General features: G+C 47.1%; 1 protein-coding gene across 4 annotated transcripts in view; it reads left to right on the plus strand.

The window, feature by feature from the left end:
• The window catches only part of NFRKB (nuclear factor related to kappaB binding protein), a 35,969-nt gene that overhangs the window by 11,327 nt on the left and 6,452 nt on the right, over nucleotides 1–18,190 (plus strand). For 2 of the 4 annotated variants that reach the window (XM_058664108.1, XM_058664110.1), the window contains exons 7-23: nucleotides 412–485; nucleotides 1,533–1,617; nucleotides 1,947–2,127; nucleotides 2,400–2,508; nucleotides 2,671–2,797; nucleotides 2,962–3,027; nucleotides 6,718–6,797; nucleotides 6,903–6,949; nucleotides 8,624–8,684; nucleotides 9,041–9,215; nucleotides 9,985–10,091; nucleotides 10,478–10,601; nucleotides 11,386–11,465; nucleotides 11,632–11,849; nucleotides 11,946–12,216; nucleotides 13,490–13,702; nucleotides 17,184–17,951. In XM_058664108.1, coding sequence (XP_058520091.1) covers nucleotides 412–485; nucleotides 1,533–1,617; nucleotides 1,947–2,127; nucleotides 2,400–2,508; nucleotides 2,671–2,797; nucleotides 2,962–3,027; nucleotides 6,718–6,797; nucleotides 6,903–6,949; nucleotides 8,624–8,684; nucleotides 9,041–9,215; nucleotides 9,985–10,091; nucleotides 10,478–10,601; nucleotides 11,386–11,465; nucleotides 11,632–11,849; nucleotides 11,946–12,216; nucleotides 13,490–13,702; nucleotides 17,184–17,951 — 2,786 coding nt within the window. The remainder of the gene's footprint in view (nucleotides 1–411; nucleotides 486–1,532; nucleotides 1,618–1,946; nucleotides 2,128–2,399; nucleotides 2,509–2,670; nucleotides 2,798–2,961; nucleotides 3,028–6,717; nucleotides 6,798–6,902; nucleotides 6,950–8,623; nucleotides 8,685–9,040; nucleotides 9,216–9,984; nucleotides 10,092–10,477; nucleotides 10,602–11,385; nucleotides 11,466–11,631; nucleotides 11,850–11,945; nucleotides 12,217–13,489; nucleotides 13,703–17,183; nucleotides 17,952–18,190) is intronic. The other 2 variants (XM_058664109.1, XM_058664111.1) reach the window with 1 other exon arrangement.

Raw genomic sequence — 18,190 nt, forward strand, 5'->3', positions numbered from 1 at the left:
TGAAAATTATATGCTAAATAAAGCAAAATCTTAGACTAACAATATTAGTGAACAAAAGGGGTAGCAAGAACTAAAGCAATTCCTTAGAATGTTTGAAATGAGGAAGAGTTTATTTGGAAAAAGAAGATTATTTGGAATAAGAACTAAAGAAGAGTGTGAAGAACCTTGAAATTTCAGAGCCAGCCTAATAATTAACTGATTGATGTATAGAAAAGTGGATGTGTTGATCCTGTGGCTGATGTAAGATTTTAGTACTTGCAGGTATACAGGAATCAGAAAGGAAGCTCAGAGCTATCTTAGTTTTGAATTTCACAAGTGACCAGAAAGATGTGAAGTGGTGAGAAAGATGTAAACTGGAGCACTGTGATGTAGGATAACCTAGTCCATAAGGTTTGGTTCATTTTCTCTTAGATAAAATAGAACTGGGGGACAGTGACCTGAAGATAATGTTAAAGAAGCACCATGAGAAGCGGAAATACCAACCAGTAAGTTTGGGAGAGGGTGTGGCCTTGAATGGTTTTCAGTCTTATGGCTGGCCTGAGGAAGATAGCAGAGAGTCGCTGTAGGTTTCTTATCCTCGATGGGGAACAGGAACAGTAGGAGAGGCTGAACTGTGTTAGAGGTGTGGGATGTCAAATACTTTGATTTTACAGGGCATGCTTAACAGTGTCTGCTTGTTCCTTTCTGAGGACACTGTTCTGTCCTTTTCCCAGTGCTCCGAGAAGTGAAAGACTTGCCCTGGACCCTGCACACAGAGGCGGCAGAGCCAAGTCAGATGCTTTGTGCTTCTCACTTAACTTTGCATTACTCTGCTACCAAATCAGGGTAGGGCCAAGGCAGGGAGTAAAGACCACACAGGGTGTCTAAGGCAAGAGTGCTGAGAAGGAAGAATCCTACAGGGAATCTGGAACTGAATTCTCTTTCCTGCATACTGGAATACTAGACAGACCCTCAACATCTCTGAACTTGCATTTTCAGCTCTTGTGATGTATAATACTACTTAACAAAACTGTTAGTAGTTGAGATGAGAAATGAGAAGAGCTTTATAAACTGTAAATGTCGTGTAGTAAAAAGGTTGAAACTGGCTCATCTTTGCCACTGTAAGGAAGAGCAGCAGTTTTTATCTGTGCCTTTTAAAAAGATTTATTGATGTATTTAGAAAGAATTTACAAAGAGCAAGTCTTCCATCCTCTGGTTCACTGAAGTGGCTGCAATGGCCAGAGTTATGCCATTCCAAATCTAGTAGCCAGGACCTTGTTCCAAGACTCCCATATCCTTCACTGCTTTCCCAGGCATATTGACAAAGAACTGGATCAGAAGTAGAAATCCATATGGGATGCTGAGGCTTCGTATGGCAGCTTTACAAGCCCACAAAGCCAGCTCCTAGCTCTACATTTTATACTGGAGTATGATTTCCTTAAGTGTCTAATGTAGTGTCTAATTACATATGGTAGAGAAATTGGTAAAGTCACCATCAGTTTGTTGATCCTCTTTTGAGCCTTGGTAACCAGGTCACTGAATGTCACATCTAGGATCACCCGGACCTTTTGACAGGGGACCTGACTCTCAATGACATCATGACTCGCGTGAATGCTGGCAGGAAAGGCTCCCTAGCAGGTACATTCCCGTGGGTCCCCTCAGGTAGCCTTCACTTCATTTGATTATTGTGTTAATCTCTGTGGCCTATCTGCATGCTTTTCTCATGATGATAATCTTTGTTTTGTTATTGCCTCTTAGGATTGATAGGTGGAAAATGAATTTTAAGTTAGTGCATTATACAGTTGGACTTTTTAATAGATGTTAAAATTAAGCTATGAGTCACTGGTTGAATTTCATTTAATAAAAACTGTCTTCTTATTGAGACACTTATACTTTTCTCTCTTTGGGGGGCCTTAAGCCTGATGTGAAAAGTACGGTCCTGTGACTGAGTAACCTTTTTGTTCTAGCCTTATATGATCTGGCGATCCTTAAAAGAAAGGTTAAGGAGAAAGAGGAAAAGAAAAAGAAGAAAATAAAAACGATCAAGTCAGAGGCAGAGGATCTGGTTGATTCCCTGAGCACTGCTGATGCTGTCCCGCCTCTCTCTCAGGCCCCATCCCCACTGGCAGTACCTGCCATCAAGGAAGAGTAAGTGAGCATTAGAGACCATGTAATGTGCAGGGTGGAAAGACAAGCCCAGAGCACTGCCCACTCTCCTGGGCTTGCGTGAGCTGGCTGTAAGGGTGTTAGCTCTCTCTGTTGGGCCACAAGCATCGAGTTCCAGGGATCCTGTTGGGAGAATGTATTGGGTGCTACTTTTAACACCTTTTATGACCGCCAGGTAATTTGGTGGGGGGCTGACCTAATGTAGGGGTATGCTTGTCTTCTGGTGGTTCTCAAATATGTTTCTTCCTTCTTAGGCCCCTTGAAGACCTCAAGCATTGCCTTGGATTCAATGAAATATCTTCCAGCTTCTTTTCCTTGCTGTTAGAGATCTTACTGTTGGAGAATCAGGCTAGCCTTCCTATGGTAATTTTGAAAGTCACATGTGCACCAAAATTTTCAAATCCTTCAACTCCCTAATGGCACTCTGCTGGCTGCCCTAACCTGGTTTGTGATTTGGGCAAGCTGACCATGCATCATTTATGGACTTGCTGGCATTCTGATTGGGTTCTTCCTTTTCTTCCTCAGCTAGAGGAACGGGTTTTGGATTGGCAGGCGTCTCCAGCCAGCTCCCTCAACAGCTGGTTCTCTGCAGCCCCCAACTGGGCTGAGTTGGTGTTACCAGCCCTGCAGTATCTGGCTGGAGAAAGCCGAGGTAAGATCAGCTTGACTCGTCTCGTCCATTTTGCGTTTGTGTAATTCTCTGCTATTAGGAAGCAATCATTCAAAATCCTGCCCAGTGCTCAGGGGTGTATGTGACTTGTCAGTTCAACCCTCTCTGACCTGTGTGGCTTATTGTACTGTTCATTTTTTTTACAGCTGTTCCTTCCAGTTTCTCTCCATTTGTTGAATTCAAAGAGAAAACCCAGCATTGGAAATTGCTTGGTATGTGTGTGTACTCCAGAATAGGTTTTTTCATTCTGTTTCCTATAGATTTCTTCTAGCTTTTGATCAGTATAGTCCAGCAGATGTGCCTAAAAGAACCTATTAGCCCTTACTTGCTCTGTGAAAGGGTGTGGCGGGATGCCTTTTGTGCTCTGAAGGTGTGAGTTTAGCACCTTCCGTTGGTTTGCTCAGGTTGTGGTGGAATAGTTGTCCTGTTACCGTGCTGGTGGTGGCTGACATTTTTAAAAGATTTGTTTATGTATTTATTGTGCAGAGTGACCGAGGGTTTTTTGTTTTGAGCTTTAAAGATTTGTTGTTGTTATTATTATTATTTGAAAGCACTTGGGGAGAGGGAAAGGGAGAGATTTTGTGTTCCCCCAAAACCTGCATAATCTGGACCTGGTCTCTACATGGGTGTGACAGAGGCCAGGCCACTTGGGCCGTTGGATGTGCAAATAGGAAGCTGGAGCAGAAGCAGAGGCACTGAGACTTGAAGCAGCTAAATTTAAAGTTGTAGAGGTATTTTGTTAACATTTATATTAAGTCAGTGATTTGAGGGTTAATTTGTAATTGTAGTTATTTTCTTTCCTAAAAATGTGTTTTTACTGTTGAGGTTATGTTGGGTAGACCCATATAAACTATTTCTAAAGAATAGAGTGTTTTGGGCCCGGCATGATAGCACAGTGGTTAAAGTCCTTGCCTTGCACACCCGGGATCCCATATGGTTGCTAGTTCTAATCCCGGCTTCGCATCCAGTTCCCTGCTTGTGGCCTGGGAATGCAGTCGAGGACGGCCCAAAGCCTTGGGACCCTGTACCCCCATGGGAGACCCAGAAGAGCTCCTGGCTCCTGGCTTCGGATTGGCTCTGCACCGGCCGTTGCGGTCACTTGGGGAGTGAAACATCGGATGGAAAATCATCTTCTCTGTCTTTGCTCCTCTCTGTATATCCGCCTTTCAATAAAAAAATAAATAAGTCTTTAAAAAAAATAGAGTTTTTAAAAAAGATTTATTTATTTTTTCTTGCAAAGTCAGATAAAAAGAGAGGAGGAGAGAGACAGAGAGGAAGATCTTCCGTCCGATGATTCACTCCCCAAGTGAGCCGCAACGGGCCGATGCGAGCCGATCCGAAGCCGGGAACCAGGAACCTCCTCTGGGTCTCCCACGCGGGCGCAGTGTCCCAATGCATTGGGCCATCCTCAACTGCCTTCCCAGGCCACAAGCAGGGAGCTGGATGGGAAGTGGAGCTGCCGGGATTAGAACCGGCGCCCATATGGGATCCCGGGGCGTTCAAGGCGAGGACTTTAGCCGCTAGGCCACGCTGCCGGGCCTGATTTCTTTTTATTTGAAAAGCAGATTTACACAAAAAGATCTTCCATCCGCTGGCTTACTCCCCACATGGCTGCAGTGACTGAACTGAACTGAGCTGAGCTGAAACCAGGAGCCGGGAACTTCTGGGTCTCCTTTGTGGGTGCAGTGTCCTAAGGACTTGGACCATGCTCTGCTGATTTCCCAGGCCATATTCAGGGAGCTGGGTGGGAAGTGGAGCAGTAGGGACATGAGCTGGTGCCCGGGTGTGATTCTGGCACTCGAAGGTGGAGAATTTGTGAGTCATAGCATTGGCATCCATCTTTTGTTTAAGTACTAGCCTCTCTGACAGGTGTCAGGTGATACTGCACTGTGGTTTTGCTTTGCATTTCCTTGCTGATGAATGATAGTGTGCAGTTTTTATGTACCTGTTGTCCCTTCTTTTATTTTTTTTGGAGAAATGTCTATTTAGACCCCTTCACCTGTTTCACCCCTTCAAAATGTTTTTTGTGGAAATTTGTTATATTTTAGTTATTAATTTCTTAGATGGCTTGCAGATATTTTCTTCCATTCTCTGTGTTACCTTTTTACTGTTGGCTGCACAGAAGCCTTTTGGTTTGATGCAATCATATTTACTTCTGCTATGCTGTTGGTGTCATGTGAAGACCAGGGTTATAAAACTTTCTTGTTTTGTTCTGCAATTTCAGGCCTGCTGTGTAAATCTTGAAACCATCTTGAGGCACTGATGTTGTGGCATAGCACGTTAGTCTGCCTGTCATGTCAGGATCCCATACAGACAGCAGTTTCAGTCCCAACTTTTCCATTTCTGGTCTGGCTACCTGCTAATGCACCAGGAAAAACAGTGGAAGATGGTCCAAAGTGCTGAGGCCCCTCAGCCATTTGGGGAGTGAAATCACAGATAAAAGATCCGTGTGTTCTCTGTTGATAACTCTGCCTTTTGAATAAACTGTTTTGAATTGGATTTTGCATATGGTGTAAAGTAAAGGTCTAATGTCACTGTTTTACATGTGGGCATCCTGTTTTCCTCAGCATCATTTGTTCCTTATGTGTTTCTGATGCCCTTGTTGAAAATCAGTTACTGTTTGTCTGTAGGCTTTTTTCTGGGATCTCTAGTATAGAATAGGCTTTTGGTTTTTTTTTGCTCTTCTAGGAGAATGGGGGAGAAGTACCTGAAATCAGCTGTGGGGGTAGGAGGCACTCTGTTTGCTGGCTCTGTTAAGATACAGCTGTCAGAGAATACGCCAGCAGCCATGGGGCATGACGTTCAGAGGGCAGATTGCACACTAGGCAGGGACTAGACAGAATGTTGAAAGAAGGTCCAGCTTAGGTGAATTGACTGAAGTAGCATTTCTTTTCTTTTCTTTTTTTAAAAAGATTTATTATTTTTACTGGAAAGGCGGATATACATAGAGGAGGACAGACAGAGAGGAAGATCTTCCGTCCAATGATTCACTCCCCAATTGAGCACAACGGCCGGTGCGCTCCGATCCGAAGCCAGGAACCTGGAACCTCCTCCAGGTCTCCCACACGGGTGCAGGGTCCCAAATATTTGAGCCGTCCTCAACTGCTCTCCCAGGCCACAAGCAGGGAGCTGGATGGGAAGTGGAGCTGCCGGGATTAGAACCGGCGCCCATGTGGGATCCCGGGGCGTTCAAGGCGAGGACTTTAGCCGCTAGGCCACGGTGCCGGGCCCTAAAGTAGCATTTCTAGAAGGCACATGGAAATGAGGAGAGGGAGGCTTAAGGGTGAAGTGTCCCAGGATAAGAGAGTTGAGATCTTCAGGGTTGGGGTGGGGAAGTGTTGGCCTTACATGTTGACTGCTAAGGGCAGAGCGGTGGCCGTCTCACACAGGCATGCCTGGCTGATGTTTGTGCTGGGGCTTCTAGCCCAGCTGGGAAACCTAGGTGTCTTGGTGTGCCAGGTGTGACCATAGTGGGCTCCAAGGGGTGCCCTGAGAGGAGGCCAGGAGCGGGCTCAGGAACTTTGGCTAGGACTGTCGTGCTGTGTCAGTCCCTAGAATGGCTTTGTGTCCCTCTGGTTACAGCTTGTTTTACCCACAAGGTGAGGATTATTTCCATGGCATAAAGCTATTAAGACATCCTTTGTGAGTCCTGCCAGTTTTTGAATTAAATTTACGTGAACTTCATGGAGGCAGAGACTGAATTTTTTGAGTAACTCCAGTTTTGTGTGCAGTGCCTGGATGCACAGCAGATAACTGCTGGGTAAAAATGATGGTTTAGGCAGTGCTTGTACAAAGGATTAGTAATACAGGTCTTGGCGCATAAAGCAAACCAGTAATGAGAAGGTAGGATTTTGAATGTCACCTTAGACGCTCTTCTTGTCTGTGTTTTGTTCCTGTAATAGGCCAGTCCCAGGATAATGAAAAAGAATTAGTTGGGCTCTTTCAGCTGTGGCTGGAGACCAAGGACCAGAGCTTCTGTAAGGTACGGCTTCAAAGAAATAACATCTTCCTCAGTCTGTTTCCAGAGCCTTTAGGTTAGTGGAAATTTCTTAGTCCATTTATCTGTTAATGTTTTTCTTCCCTCCAGCAAGAAAATGAAGACAGCTCAGATGCTACAACACCTGTCCCTCGAGTGTGAGTATAATACCTTAATGGTGGGCGGTAATGAAACCATGATATAAGAAACTGCCTTGATTCTGCTGACATTTCTTCATGTGTTAGAACTGTAATGGACTTCAGAGGTCCTATCAGTGTACTGATTCTTGTCCGCACATCGTCACCGACAGGTGCGTCATACATACTCTCTTCCATACTCTCTCTTAATTAAGCCAGAGCATTGTGCTGTAGAGGCTCGAAGGGGACATGATCTACCTTGTAGTCGAAGGACATACTACTTTTTTTAAAGGCAGGATGCTTATGAATACTTGTCTTTTAAGGAAGATGTATTTTTAATTGAAAGGCAGATTCAACAGAAATGAGAGACAGAGAAGATCCTCTGTTTGCTGGTTCACTTCCTATAATACCACAACAGCCAGAGTTGAACTGTTTCAAATTGGGAGCCAGTAGCTTCTTCTGGGTCTCCCACGTGGGTGTAGGGTCCCAAGGAGCTGGGAGCCAGGGACTTCTTCTGGGTCTCCCACGTGGGTGTAGGGTCCCAAGGAGCTGGGAGCCAGTAGCTTCTTCTGGGTCTCCCACGTGGGTGTAGGGTCCCAAGGCGCTGGGCCGTCCTTTGTTACCCTCGCAGGCCACAAGTAGAGAGCTGGATCAGAACTAGAGCAGATGGGATACGACTGGTGTCCATAAGGGCATCATCCCCATAAGGGATGCTGCTGTCACAGAGTAGAGGATTAGCCTAATGCACCACTACACCAATCCCAAACATACTTTGAATGTGTGTGTGTGTGTGTGTGTGTGTAATTTAATGGGAAGTCAGCATTATTTGGAGGTGGGAGGCAAGAGAGACCTTCCTTCTGCTGGTTCACTCCCTAAATTGCTGCAGTGGCTAGGGCTAGACCAAGCTCAAGCCAGGAACCAGAAGTTTCTTCTGAGTTTGTACATGGATACAAGGGCCCAAATACTTGGGTCATCTTTCGCTTTCTTAGGTGCATTAGCAGTGAGCTGAACTGGACATAGAGCCGCTGGACCTTGAACTGCTGTCCATATAGGATGTCAGTATAGTAAGCTGCTGCTTTAGCCACATGCCTGTCCCAAAAACACATTTTTCCGTGTGAGTCTTCCTTGGCTTCCATTTGAGATGACTAATAAAACTTCCTCATTTTTCCATTAAGAACATGGTTAAGTGACTTGCTGAAAGTTAATGATAGGACCACACTAAGAGTTTATGTTCCTTGACTGCCTTTGGCTGTGGCTTGTCTCATATTGCTGTTTTCTGCTAATGCGTATGGGTCTGTAGATTTTGAACCCCAGCACAGAGACCTGATTGAAGTGGCAAAATGTGTGGGCTCACATAGTAGGGAATAGAACCCAAGTTCTGGATACTTCTGAGGTGGCAGAAAAACTACCTTTGTCATCTTTCATATTTGAAGGCCTTTCTTACTCTAAGGGTAGATTTTTTGTTGCTATTGTACAGTAGTTAACAGTATCAGTTAAATTAGTAGTTAACAGTATCAGTCTTTTCCACCTGGGAAATGGACTTTTTCATCTTTGCCAAGAATTGGGTGCTTAGGAAGGGGCAGTTTTTCATGATTCCAGGAGATTTATTTCTGGGTGTTGAAGAAGGGCCGGGGCGGGGGTGGTCTTTGATGCGCTTGTCAACTCTCAGTTGCTACAACATTCCTTATGTTTCAGAAGAACTGACTATGTGGTGCGGCCCAGCACAGGGGAAGAAAAACGGGTTTTTCAGGAGCAGGTAAGAACACTGGAAACCAGTGCTTGTCTCTAGAAGCCTGTGCCGAGACACTGCAGTGTGATTCTTGTTTGAGTTCTTAGGGGCGGTTAACACACTTCCCTCTAGCAGGGAAGTTTCTTGGGAGCAGAAGCAGTGTGAAGGAAGAGAGTGGAGACTGCTGCGGGGATGCCATGGGATGCATTTATGTTTACAGTGGCCAGCTCTGAGAACCATTCTTTTCCCAATGTGGTTGGCTGAGTTGTTTCTCGTGGAAACGCTTGGTTCTTCCTCCATGTAGGTTGTGTTATTGAAGGGGAGCTCTAGAGAGAACCTGCTCATTCTGACTTAAGAGAGCTCTCTCCCTTTTCTTTTGGTAGGAGCGCTACAGGTACAGCCAGCCCCATAAGGCGTTCACCTTCCGCATGCACGGCTTTGAGTCTGTGGTGGGGCCGGTGAAGGGTGTGTTTGACAAGGAGACCTCCCTCAACAAGGCCCGGGAGCACTCCCTGCTGCGCTCCGACAGGCCTGCCTATGTCACCATCCTCTCTCTCGGTATGTCGTGTGCAGACACCGTCAGGCCCCACGCCGACTCGCCACCCTCCCCTTGTTTCTTCGACTCAGGGTCCTCAGTTTTTTGTTTGTTTTTTTTAAGATTCATTTTTATTGGAAAGTCAGACCTACAGAGAGGAAGATTTTCCATCCGCTGGTTGATTTGCCAGGTGGCCACAATGGCCAGTGCTGAGCTGATCCAAAGCTAGGAGTCTGGAGCTTCTTCTAGGTCTCTCACTGGGTGCAGGGTCCCAAGGCTTTGGGCCGTCCTCGACTGCTTTCCCAGGCCACAAGCAGGGAGCTGGATAGGAAGCAGGGTTGCTGGGATTAGAACTGGCACCCATATGGGATCCTGGTGCGTTCAAGGCGAGGACTTTACCTGCTAGGCTACTATGTCGGGACCTCTGAGGCAATAATGATGTATTGTTTGTGCCTGTAGTGTATGAAATTACCCGACGTCTGTCCTGATATCCGAAGCTCTGCCCATATGTTTTTTTTAACCTTTGTTTATAATAAAAAAATATGCTAACTTTTGATTAAAGATGTCTTGTTTTCTTCACTCACGTTCACTCACCTGAATTCTAAGGTGTTGCATGTAAATTACAGTGGCAGATTGCTGGCCACTAGAGGGCAGTGTTTGCCCTTGCTGAGTCAGATCAGGTGGGGGGCCGGTAGCCCAATAGTGTGACCCCACTGTAGCAGATCAGGAGACATTGTTTCTTAGTAGAAACCCTGCTTGACTGTTGGACGTTGCATTTTCTGATGTCATCAGTTCGAGATGCTGCCGCCCGGCTGCCTAATGGAGAAGGTACCCGGGCAGAGATCTGTGAACTGCTCAAGGACTCCCAATTCCTCGCACCCGATGTCACCAGCACACAGGTAAGATGGAGAGATCACTTGTGACATGTTCTAGAGTGGATATGAGAAGAAATTTGAAGTGTGACATCAATTTTTTATAAACTTTGAAGAAGGGATAGTGTGTCTTGAAGAATGAGTACAACAATGATGAAATCGTTGTTTGGCTGTGAGCTTTCCTTCAGCTTGTGGCAAAGGGAAGGCTGGCCATGTTGTCAGTTAACAGGCTCCTCACTGTGGAAACACAGCAGGATCTCAGGGGCCTGACAGTTCTTTTTTGCTGTGTGATTTGTTGAGCCACCAGGAGTATGTAGCTAGGCTGGGATAGAATTTGTTTGTCAGTTGACTCTCCTCAGTGATTTTCCCCCCCGGAGTTCAAGTGGTGCTTGTTCTGCGCGCTCCGTGCTTAGGTGAACGCGGTGGTGAGCGGCGCTCTGGATCGGCTGCACTACGAGAAGGACCCGTGCGTGAAGTACGACATCGGCCGGAAGCTGTGGATCTATCTGCATCGCGGCCGCAGTGAGGGGGAGTTTGGTGCGTGAGTCCTTGGACAGTGCGTCAGACGGGATGAGGGCTGCTCTTACTTTGTCTCGGTTTCACTAGTTTTATTTACATTCAGGCAGGATAGGCTTGTGCCCACCAGCTAAGCTTTTGGTGTTTTTAAAAGTGTTTGACATATTTTCCTTCATCTCAACAGTAAGAGGACAACCAATCTTCTGGTTCGTTCTGAATGCCTGCAGTAACCAGGGCTGGGCCAAGCTGAGGGCAGGGATCCAAAACTGTATCTAGGTCTCCCAGGGAAAGAAGGGACCCAGCTCCTTGAACTGTCACCTGTGCCTGCCAGGGTGTGTGTGGTTAGGAAGCTGGGATCGGAAGTGTAACCGGGACTTGTACACAGGCACTTGTCCTAAGTGGCATCTTAGCACTGTGCCGAATGCCCATCCTGGCTTAGTTGTTAAAGATTTGTCTTATTATTTAAAAGACAGGGAGAGACAAAGGTCTTCCACCCATTGGCACATTGTTCCAATGGTTACTGTGTCAGGGCTGGTCAGGCTGCAGCCAGGAGCCAGGCACCTCCTCTGGATCTCCAGACAGGGGTGAAGCTCGTTCCACTGTTTTAACAGGCACATTAGCAGGGAGCTAGATTAGAATTGGAACAGCAAGTACTTGAACCAGCACCCTTATAGCATGCTAGCATTGCATGCAGTGGCTTGACCTCCTGGCCTACAGTGCCAGGCCCTGGCTTTGGCTTTTAACAAAGGCTCCTTGTTAAGCATGCTGAGGTTGCACTCACTGAGCTTACTACTCTGATTCACAGAGCGGATTCATCAAGCACAAGCAGCTGCAGCTAAAGCCAGAAAAGCTCTTCAGCAAAAGCCCAAGCCCCCATCCAAGGTGGTAAGTGACAGCGTGAGTGATGCTTTAGGGATTCTGGGATGGAGGCAGTAGGGAGTAGCCAAACTCCGCTTTTATTAGAAATGCATTAGAAGCTGCAGAGTCCATGCCTGCCTTTAGTGAAACCTTTGTGTACCTTGTGGGTGAATTTGCTTGTTGTCCATTCTAGAAGTCCAGCAGCAAGGAGAATCCCATAAAGGTCCTGAACAGTGGCCCTTCTGAGCAGAGCCAGATGAGCCTCAGTGACTCCAGCATGCCACCCACCCCAGTCACGCCTGTGACGCCCACCACGCCAGCGTTGCCTGCCACTCCCATCTCCCCTCCCCCTGTGTCCTCAGTCAAAAGTTGCCCCACCAGTGTTTCGGAACCAGCTAAGTCTAGCTCTGGGTAAGTGCACCTCTATTTTTTTTCTCCAGCTGTTTTCCTGTAGAAGTCCCTCTGTATAAATGAGTTAGGTGTCTGTATCTCCTGATTTCCTTTTAGTGTTCTTCTGGTGTCTTCACCAACAATGCCACAGCTTGGAACAATGCTTTCGCCAGCTTCCAGCCAGACTCCACCCAGTTCTCAGACTGCCACCCGGGTAGTAAGCCACTCTGGCTCAGCCGGACTGCCTCAGGTGCGCGTGGTAGCCCAGCCCAGCCTTCCTGCTGTGCCTCCGCAGTCAACAGGACCCACGTCAACACTGCCACAGATGCCTGCAGGACCACAGATCAGGGCTCCAGCTACTGCCACACAGACTAAAGTTGTGCCCCAGGTAAATAGAGATTCTGCAGGACATTGTGATAGAGGGATAGTGACCACAAATCAGTTGGGCAGGCTTGGGGATGATCAGGGATCGTACGTTAATGCTGACAGTGAGGCTCATCAGAGCAGCTGCCGTAGGGTTCAGAGCTGGGTAAGTATTTGTAAAGGCTCTGCTTTACATGCTGGTATGGGTTCTTGGTGATTTACTTGGGAGATTTCTTTTTTTTCCTCCCCAAAGAGATTTGATTATCTATTTTAAAGTTAGAGTTAGGAGAGGGGGCCCGGCAGCGTGTCCTAGAGGCTCAAGTCCTCGCCTTGAACGCCCCGGGATCCCATATGGGCGCCGGTTCTAATCCCGGCAGCTCCACTTCCCATCCAGCTCCCTGCTTGTGGCCTGGGAAAGCAGTCGAGGACGGCTCAAATATTTGGGACCCTGCACCTGCGTGGGAGACCTGGAAGAGGTTCCGGGTTCCTGGCTTAGGATCGGTGCAGCACTGACCGTTGCGCTCATTTGGGGAGTGAATCATCGGATGGAAGATCTTCCTGTCTGTCTCTCCTCTCTGTATATCTGACTTTGTAATAAAAATAAATAAATCTTTTTTTTAAAAAAAAAAAGAGAGGAAGAGACAGACTCTTCCATCTGCTTGGCTATTACCCCAAATGACCACAGTGTCCAGGGCTGGACCAGTCTGAAGCCAGGAACCTCTGCTTGGTCTCCCACATGGGTACAGGAGCCTAAGCACTTAGCTGCTTTCCCAGGGATATTAGCGAAAGCTGGATCAGAAGTGGAATAGCTGGACTCAAACTGGCAGCTACATGGTGTGTTGGCACCACAGGTGACAGCTCAACATGCTAACACAATGCCAGTCCCTCAGCTGGGATTCTAACCTTAGCACCGTGGTAGAAGTGGGGTGTTTGTTCGGACCTTAAGAATCTGTCTTGGGCTCTTCCAGTGTTGCCGGCAGTCTTAGCCATGCTACTGTCGATATGTGTGTTTTGAGAAGATTGTATGCTCTTTGCCTCAATTTTCTGTACGTAAAATGAGTATAATCATGTATATCCTCAGTGTATAGGAGTAGGATGATTATTAAATGTAAAGGGATTCTGAAATTGAAATGTACAGTATCCAGCTTAGAGAGTGGTGTGCTTTAAGCTCTATAAAGTTAGAAGTGTGTTTCCCGGGTAGAACACTCAAGTGGGACAGTGTGTTTGAACCGGCTGCTGTGAGTACTAGGGTGCACGTTAATGTCTAATGAAGCTGTTGGCTTTATGCCCTGAACTAGACAGTAATGGCCACTGTAGCAGTCAAGGCCCAGACTGCAGCGGCCACCGTGCAGCGGCCTGGATCTGGGCCAGCAGGGCTCACGGTGACAAGTGTTCCAGCTGCGGCCAGCCCTGTGAGCAAGCCAACCACAAGTTCTCCTGGGAGCTCTGCTGCAAGTGCCTCCACGGCTACTGTCATTCAGAACGTCACAGGACAGAACATCATCAAGCAGGTGGGTGGAACTCATTCCACACGGTACAGGACACAGTGTGACCCGGCAGGCAGGGCGGGACTCTCTGCAGGTAGGTCCAATTCCTCTGTCCTGGAGCCAGGGACCCAGGGAATGGGAGGTTCTGGGTGTCATCCTGGAGCCTTCCTTTCTGGGTGTTTCAGGTGAGAGCAGTTCCCAAACGCAGTGCAACCTTGTGTTTCCATTTTGTTCCATGGAAATCAGCTTTTAGTAGTAGAATTTCTAGAATTAGACTCTCTATGAATTGATTTCAATCCTTGTGGCATAACTTAAATCCTCATGGCTATTTTCTTTCTTTTTTTTTTTTTTTAAGATTTATTTATTTTTATTGCAAAGTCAGATATACAGAGAGGAGAGATAGAAATATTTTCGGTCCGATAATTTACTCCCCAGGTGACCACAATGGCCGGTGCTGCGCCAATCCAAAACCAGGAGCCAGCAGCCCTTCCAGGTCTCCCACAAGGGTGCAGGAACCCAAGGCTTTGGGTCATCTTCAACTGTTTTCCCAGGCCACAAGCAGGGAGCTGGATGGGAAGCAGGGCCGCTGGGCTTAGAACCAACGCCCATATGGAATCCTGGCGCATTCAAGGCAAGGACTTTAGCTGCAAGGCCATGGTGCTGGGACCCATTTTCTTAAAAATTATTTGAGAGAAAAAAAAATCTCCTGTGTATTGGTTTATTCGCCCTCCAAATGCCTGAAACCACGCTTACTGGATCCAGCTGAGTAAACCTGGGAGCTCAGGCCAGGTCTCCCACACAGGTAGGCAGGCACCGGCTACTCGATGTATCACTCCTGCTTCCCAGGGTCTGCATTTACAGAGCTGGAAGCAGGAGCTGGAGCTAGGTGTTAGTACAGGATGAGAATGTTCCAGCTCGCGTCCTAACTGCCAGGCCAAACACCGGCCCCGTGGCCATTATTTTACTAGCTTTTTAGTTTACCACTAGTAAAGATAGAATTTGTATTTCTTGGTTGTGCATATGGAAGGTTGTGCATGCGGAAAGATTGAACTTTAAAGAATTATTAGGTGAATGGCAGCTAATATTGTTAGGATTGCTTTCTATATTCCAGTACTGCGCATATTGTAAGATATTAGTCTAGTCCTTGTGCCCTCTGAGGCACCTTTGTTGTTTGTTATTCAACACACATCTGTTTAGTGTCTTGTATGTTTCTGAGACTGCCCTAAGTACTGGGGACTCAGGAGTTGTGTATTCAAGTCTCTGTCTTCCTGTGGCTCATTCTCAAGGCTGGGAGAGAGGTAGCTGCTCCAGACAGGTAGGAATAAATGCTGTGGACATCAGAAGACAGGGTGTGTGTGGGTAGGGAGTGGGAGTGTGCTCATGTTAGGGCGGCACTACAGAGAAATGTGTGAAATATGGAATCTGTTGTGTGATGACAGTCGGGGAGATTGTTCTGCAGACCTGAGAGTGGCAGGTGACAATGATCACATGTGAGGAACAGTAGGAAAGTCATTATGTAATCACACTTGGATTTTAATGTAAGTTTGATGGGGAACCTCTGGGAACTGTCTTAGCCTGCCTTGAACTGGTGGATTCTTTTTTTTTTTTTTTAAATTTACTGATTTTCATTCAAAAGGCAGATTTTTACAGAGAGAGAAGGAGGGGTATAGAGAGAATGTCTTCCATCCATTAGCTGACTCTTTAAATGACTGCGTGGCCTGAGGTGAGCTGATCCAAAGCTGGGAGCCAGGAGCCTCTCCTGGGTCTCCCATGTGGGTGCAGGGTCCCAGGGATTTGGGTCATCCTCTGCTGCTTTCCCAGGCCATAGGCAGAGAGCTGGATTGGCAGTGAAGCAGCCAAGACACAAACTGGCCCCCCTATCAGATGCCAGCACTTGAAGATTGGAGGATTAGTCTGTTGAGCCATGGTACTGGCCCATATATATATATTGCCAGCATCTCAAATGAGTGCTTGTTCAAATCCCAGCTATTCCACTTGCAATCTACTTGCTTACAGTGTGCCTGGGAAAGCAGCAGAGGGGTGTTTGGGCCCCTGCACTCACATGGGAAACCTGGAAAAATTAAAATACATATATAAAATACAGATATTAAAAATACTTATAAATATATAAATATATATTGAGATTTATTCATTTTTATTTAAAAGGCAGATTAACAGAAAGACAGAAAGATCCCCATTCACTGATTCATTTTCCAAATGGCTGCAGTGGCTAGAGCTGAGCCTGTCTCATGCCGGGAGCGTCTGTTCGCCGTTCGGCGGTGATGGACTTGGTGCACAGAGGCGAAGGAGTGCGTGTGGACCACTGACTGATGGCCGACAGCTGAAGTTTTTTTGGTGGCATTAGGCTTTTACAGACTGAGGGTCACATAGGATGAGGGAGGAGGTATTGAGGAGCTTACGTAGTTCCCATAAGCCTGTCTATGGAACCCTTGTCTGAAAGGATCTCTTTTTATTTTATATATCCAATCAAGTGTCTTCATTCAAATGATGTCCAGTCAGTTGTTCTCCTGTACGTGTGCTTTGGGTCTCCCACGTGGGTCCCAGGGCCCAGGGTCCTTGCTTTCATCTTTTGCCGCTCTCCCAGGCCATAGGCAGAGCTGGATCAGAAGTGGAGTAGCTAGGACATGAACCTGTGTCAGTATGGGATGCCGGTGCTACTAGGCAGAAGATTAGCCTGTAAGCTAGTGTGCCATCCCTGATCTTGTCTACACTTGCAGAATCCTCTGGTTGCTAGGTAGTTTGAACTACAGGGAAGGATCGGAGCAGGAAAGAACAGAACATGAAAGAACAGAAACTGGGGCTTGAGTGGGATGTGAGCAGGGCGATTAGGTGCAGGTGAGCATGGATGAAAACTTGTGCTGGCAATGCTACAACATATTTGTGTTTTAGTGGCAGTGGTCCTAGAGGAGGCCACCGAAGAGGAAAGAATTGAGTAGGTCAGAGGAGCTGATTTGTGCATGCAGGAGTTGGCTTTAAGGCAGAGATGTGTGCTTGTAGCCACTGTGCCACACTGCTGTTCTTACCGTGAAAGAGCCCAGTGTAACTCTAAGGCATTTGGGGACAGATAAGTATGCACTGATGATTGGGGTACTAATGATAGCATTGTGATCAGTTTTTTAGTTTAAAAAGACCTTTTTTATGTTAGAGATATTTTGATCAGTAAAATGTTTCCCATGTGAGTGCAGGGGCCCATACACTCCTCTGCTGCTTTCCCAGGTGCACTGTTGGCAAGTGGATTGGAAGTGGAATAGCTGGGATATGAATAAGCACCCATTTGAGATGCTGGCATTTCAGACAGCTGCTTTACCTACTATGCTACAATGATGGCCCCTGATTTCCTTCTCTCTCCTGCCTACTTCAGAGTGGGGAAGGACTGATAACACTAATAGTTCTATCTTTTGAAGAGTGTGTGGGTTTGTTACATCACTACTGGTATCTGCTTGGTATCATGAATCTTTCTCACTACTGGTTCTTCCCCATACAGGTGGCAATTACCGGGCAGATTGGTGTGAAGCCCCAAACTGGTAGCAGCATCCCACTCACAGCCACTAATTTCCGCATCCAGGGTAAGGATGTGTTGCGTCTGCCACCTTCTTCCATCACTACAGATGCCAAGGGACAGACGGTTCTGCGCATCACTCCGGACATGATGGCCACGTTGGCCAAGTCGCAGGTGACCACGGTGAAGTTGACCCAGGACCTCTTTGGGACAGGAAGTGGCACTGCAGGCAAAGGCATCTCTGCTACTTTACATGTTACTTCCAACCCAGTCCATGCTGCTGATAGCCCTGCCAAGGCCAGTTCAGCCAGTGCCCCTTCATCCACTCCAGCAGGTACTACCGTGGTTAAAGTGACTCCTGACCTCAAGCCAACAGAAACCTCAAGTTCAGCTTTTCGTTTGATGCCAGCCCTTGGTGTAAGTGTGGCAGACCAGAAGGGGAAAAACACAGTGGCGTCTTCCGAAGCAAAACCAGCTGCCACAATCCGAATTGTGCAGGGTCTGGGAGTGATGCCTCCCAAAGCAGGCCAGACCATCACCGTTGCAACCCATGCTAAGCAGGGAGCCACGGTGGCCAGTGGGTCTGGAACTGTCCACACTGCAGCGGTGTCCCTGCCCAGCATGAATGCTACTGTGTCTAAGACTGTGGCTGTGGCTTCTGGAGCTGCCAGCAACCCCCTCAGCATCGGAACGGGAGCCCCCACCGTGCGGCAGGTCCCAGTCAGCACCACGGTCGTGTCCACATCTCAGGCTGTGAGTAATGTTAGTGGGAAAGAATAGCACCTCTGTTCACCAAAGTTCTGAGGATGTTAAACTCCCATGAGGAAGAGACTTCCTAAGAACCGGGAGGCCTCTATGTAGGAATGGAAATTAGAAACTTGGTCTATATTGTCTTGGTTGACCCCGATAGGTTTATTAGCTGATAGACTTTTCTGTTTTCTTAGAAGAGCTAATTATTGTTGTTAAATTGGCACTTGTTCTGTCTCATTCTG

This window comes from Ochotona princeps, chromosome 4, assembly GCF_030435755.1.
Source record: "Ochotona princeps isolate mOchPri1 chromosome 4, mOchPri1.hap1, whole genome shotgun sequence".
In the NCBI taxonomy this organism is placed as follows: domain Eukaryota; kingdom Metazoa; phylum Chordata; class Mammalia; order Lagomorpha; family Ochotonidae; genus Ochotona; species Ochotona princeps.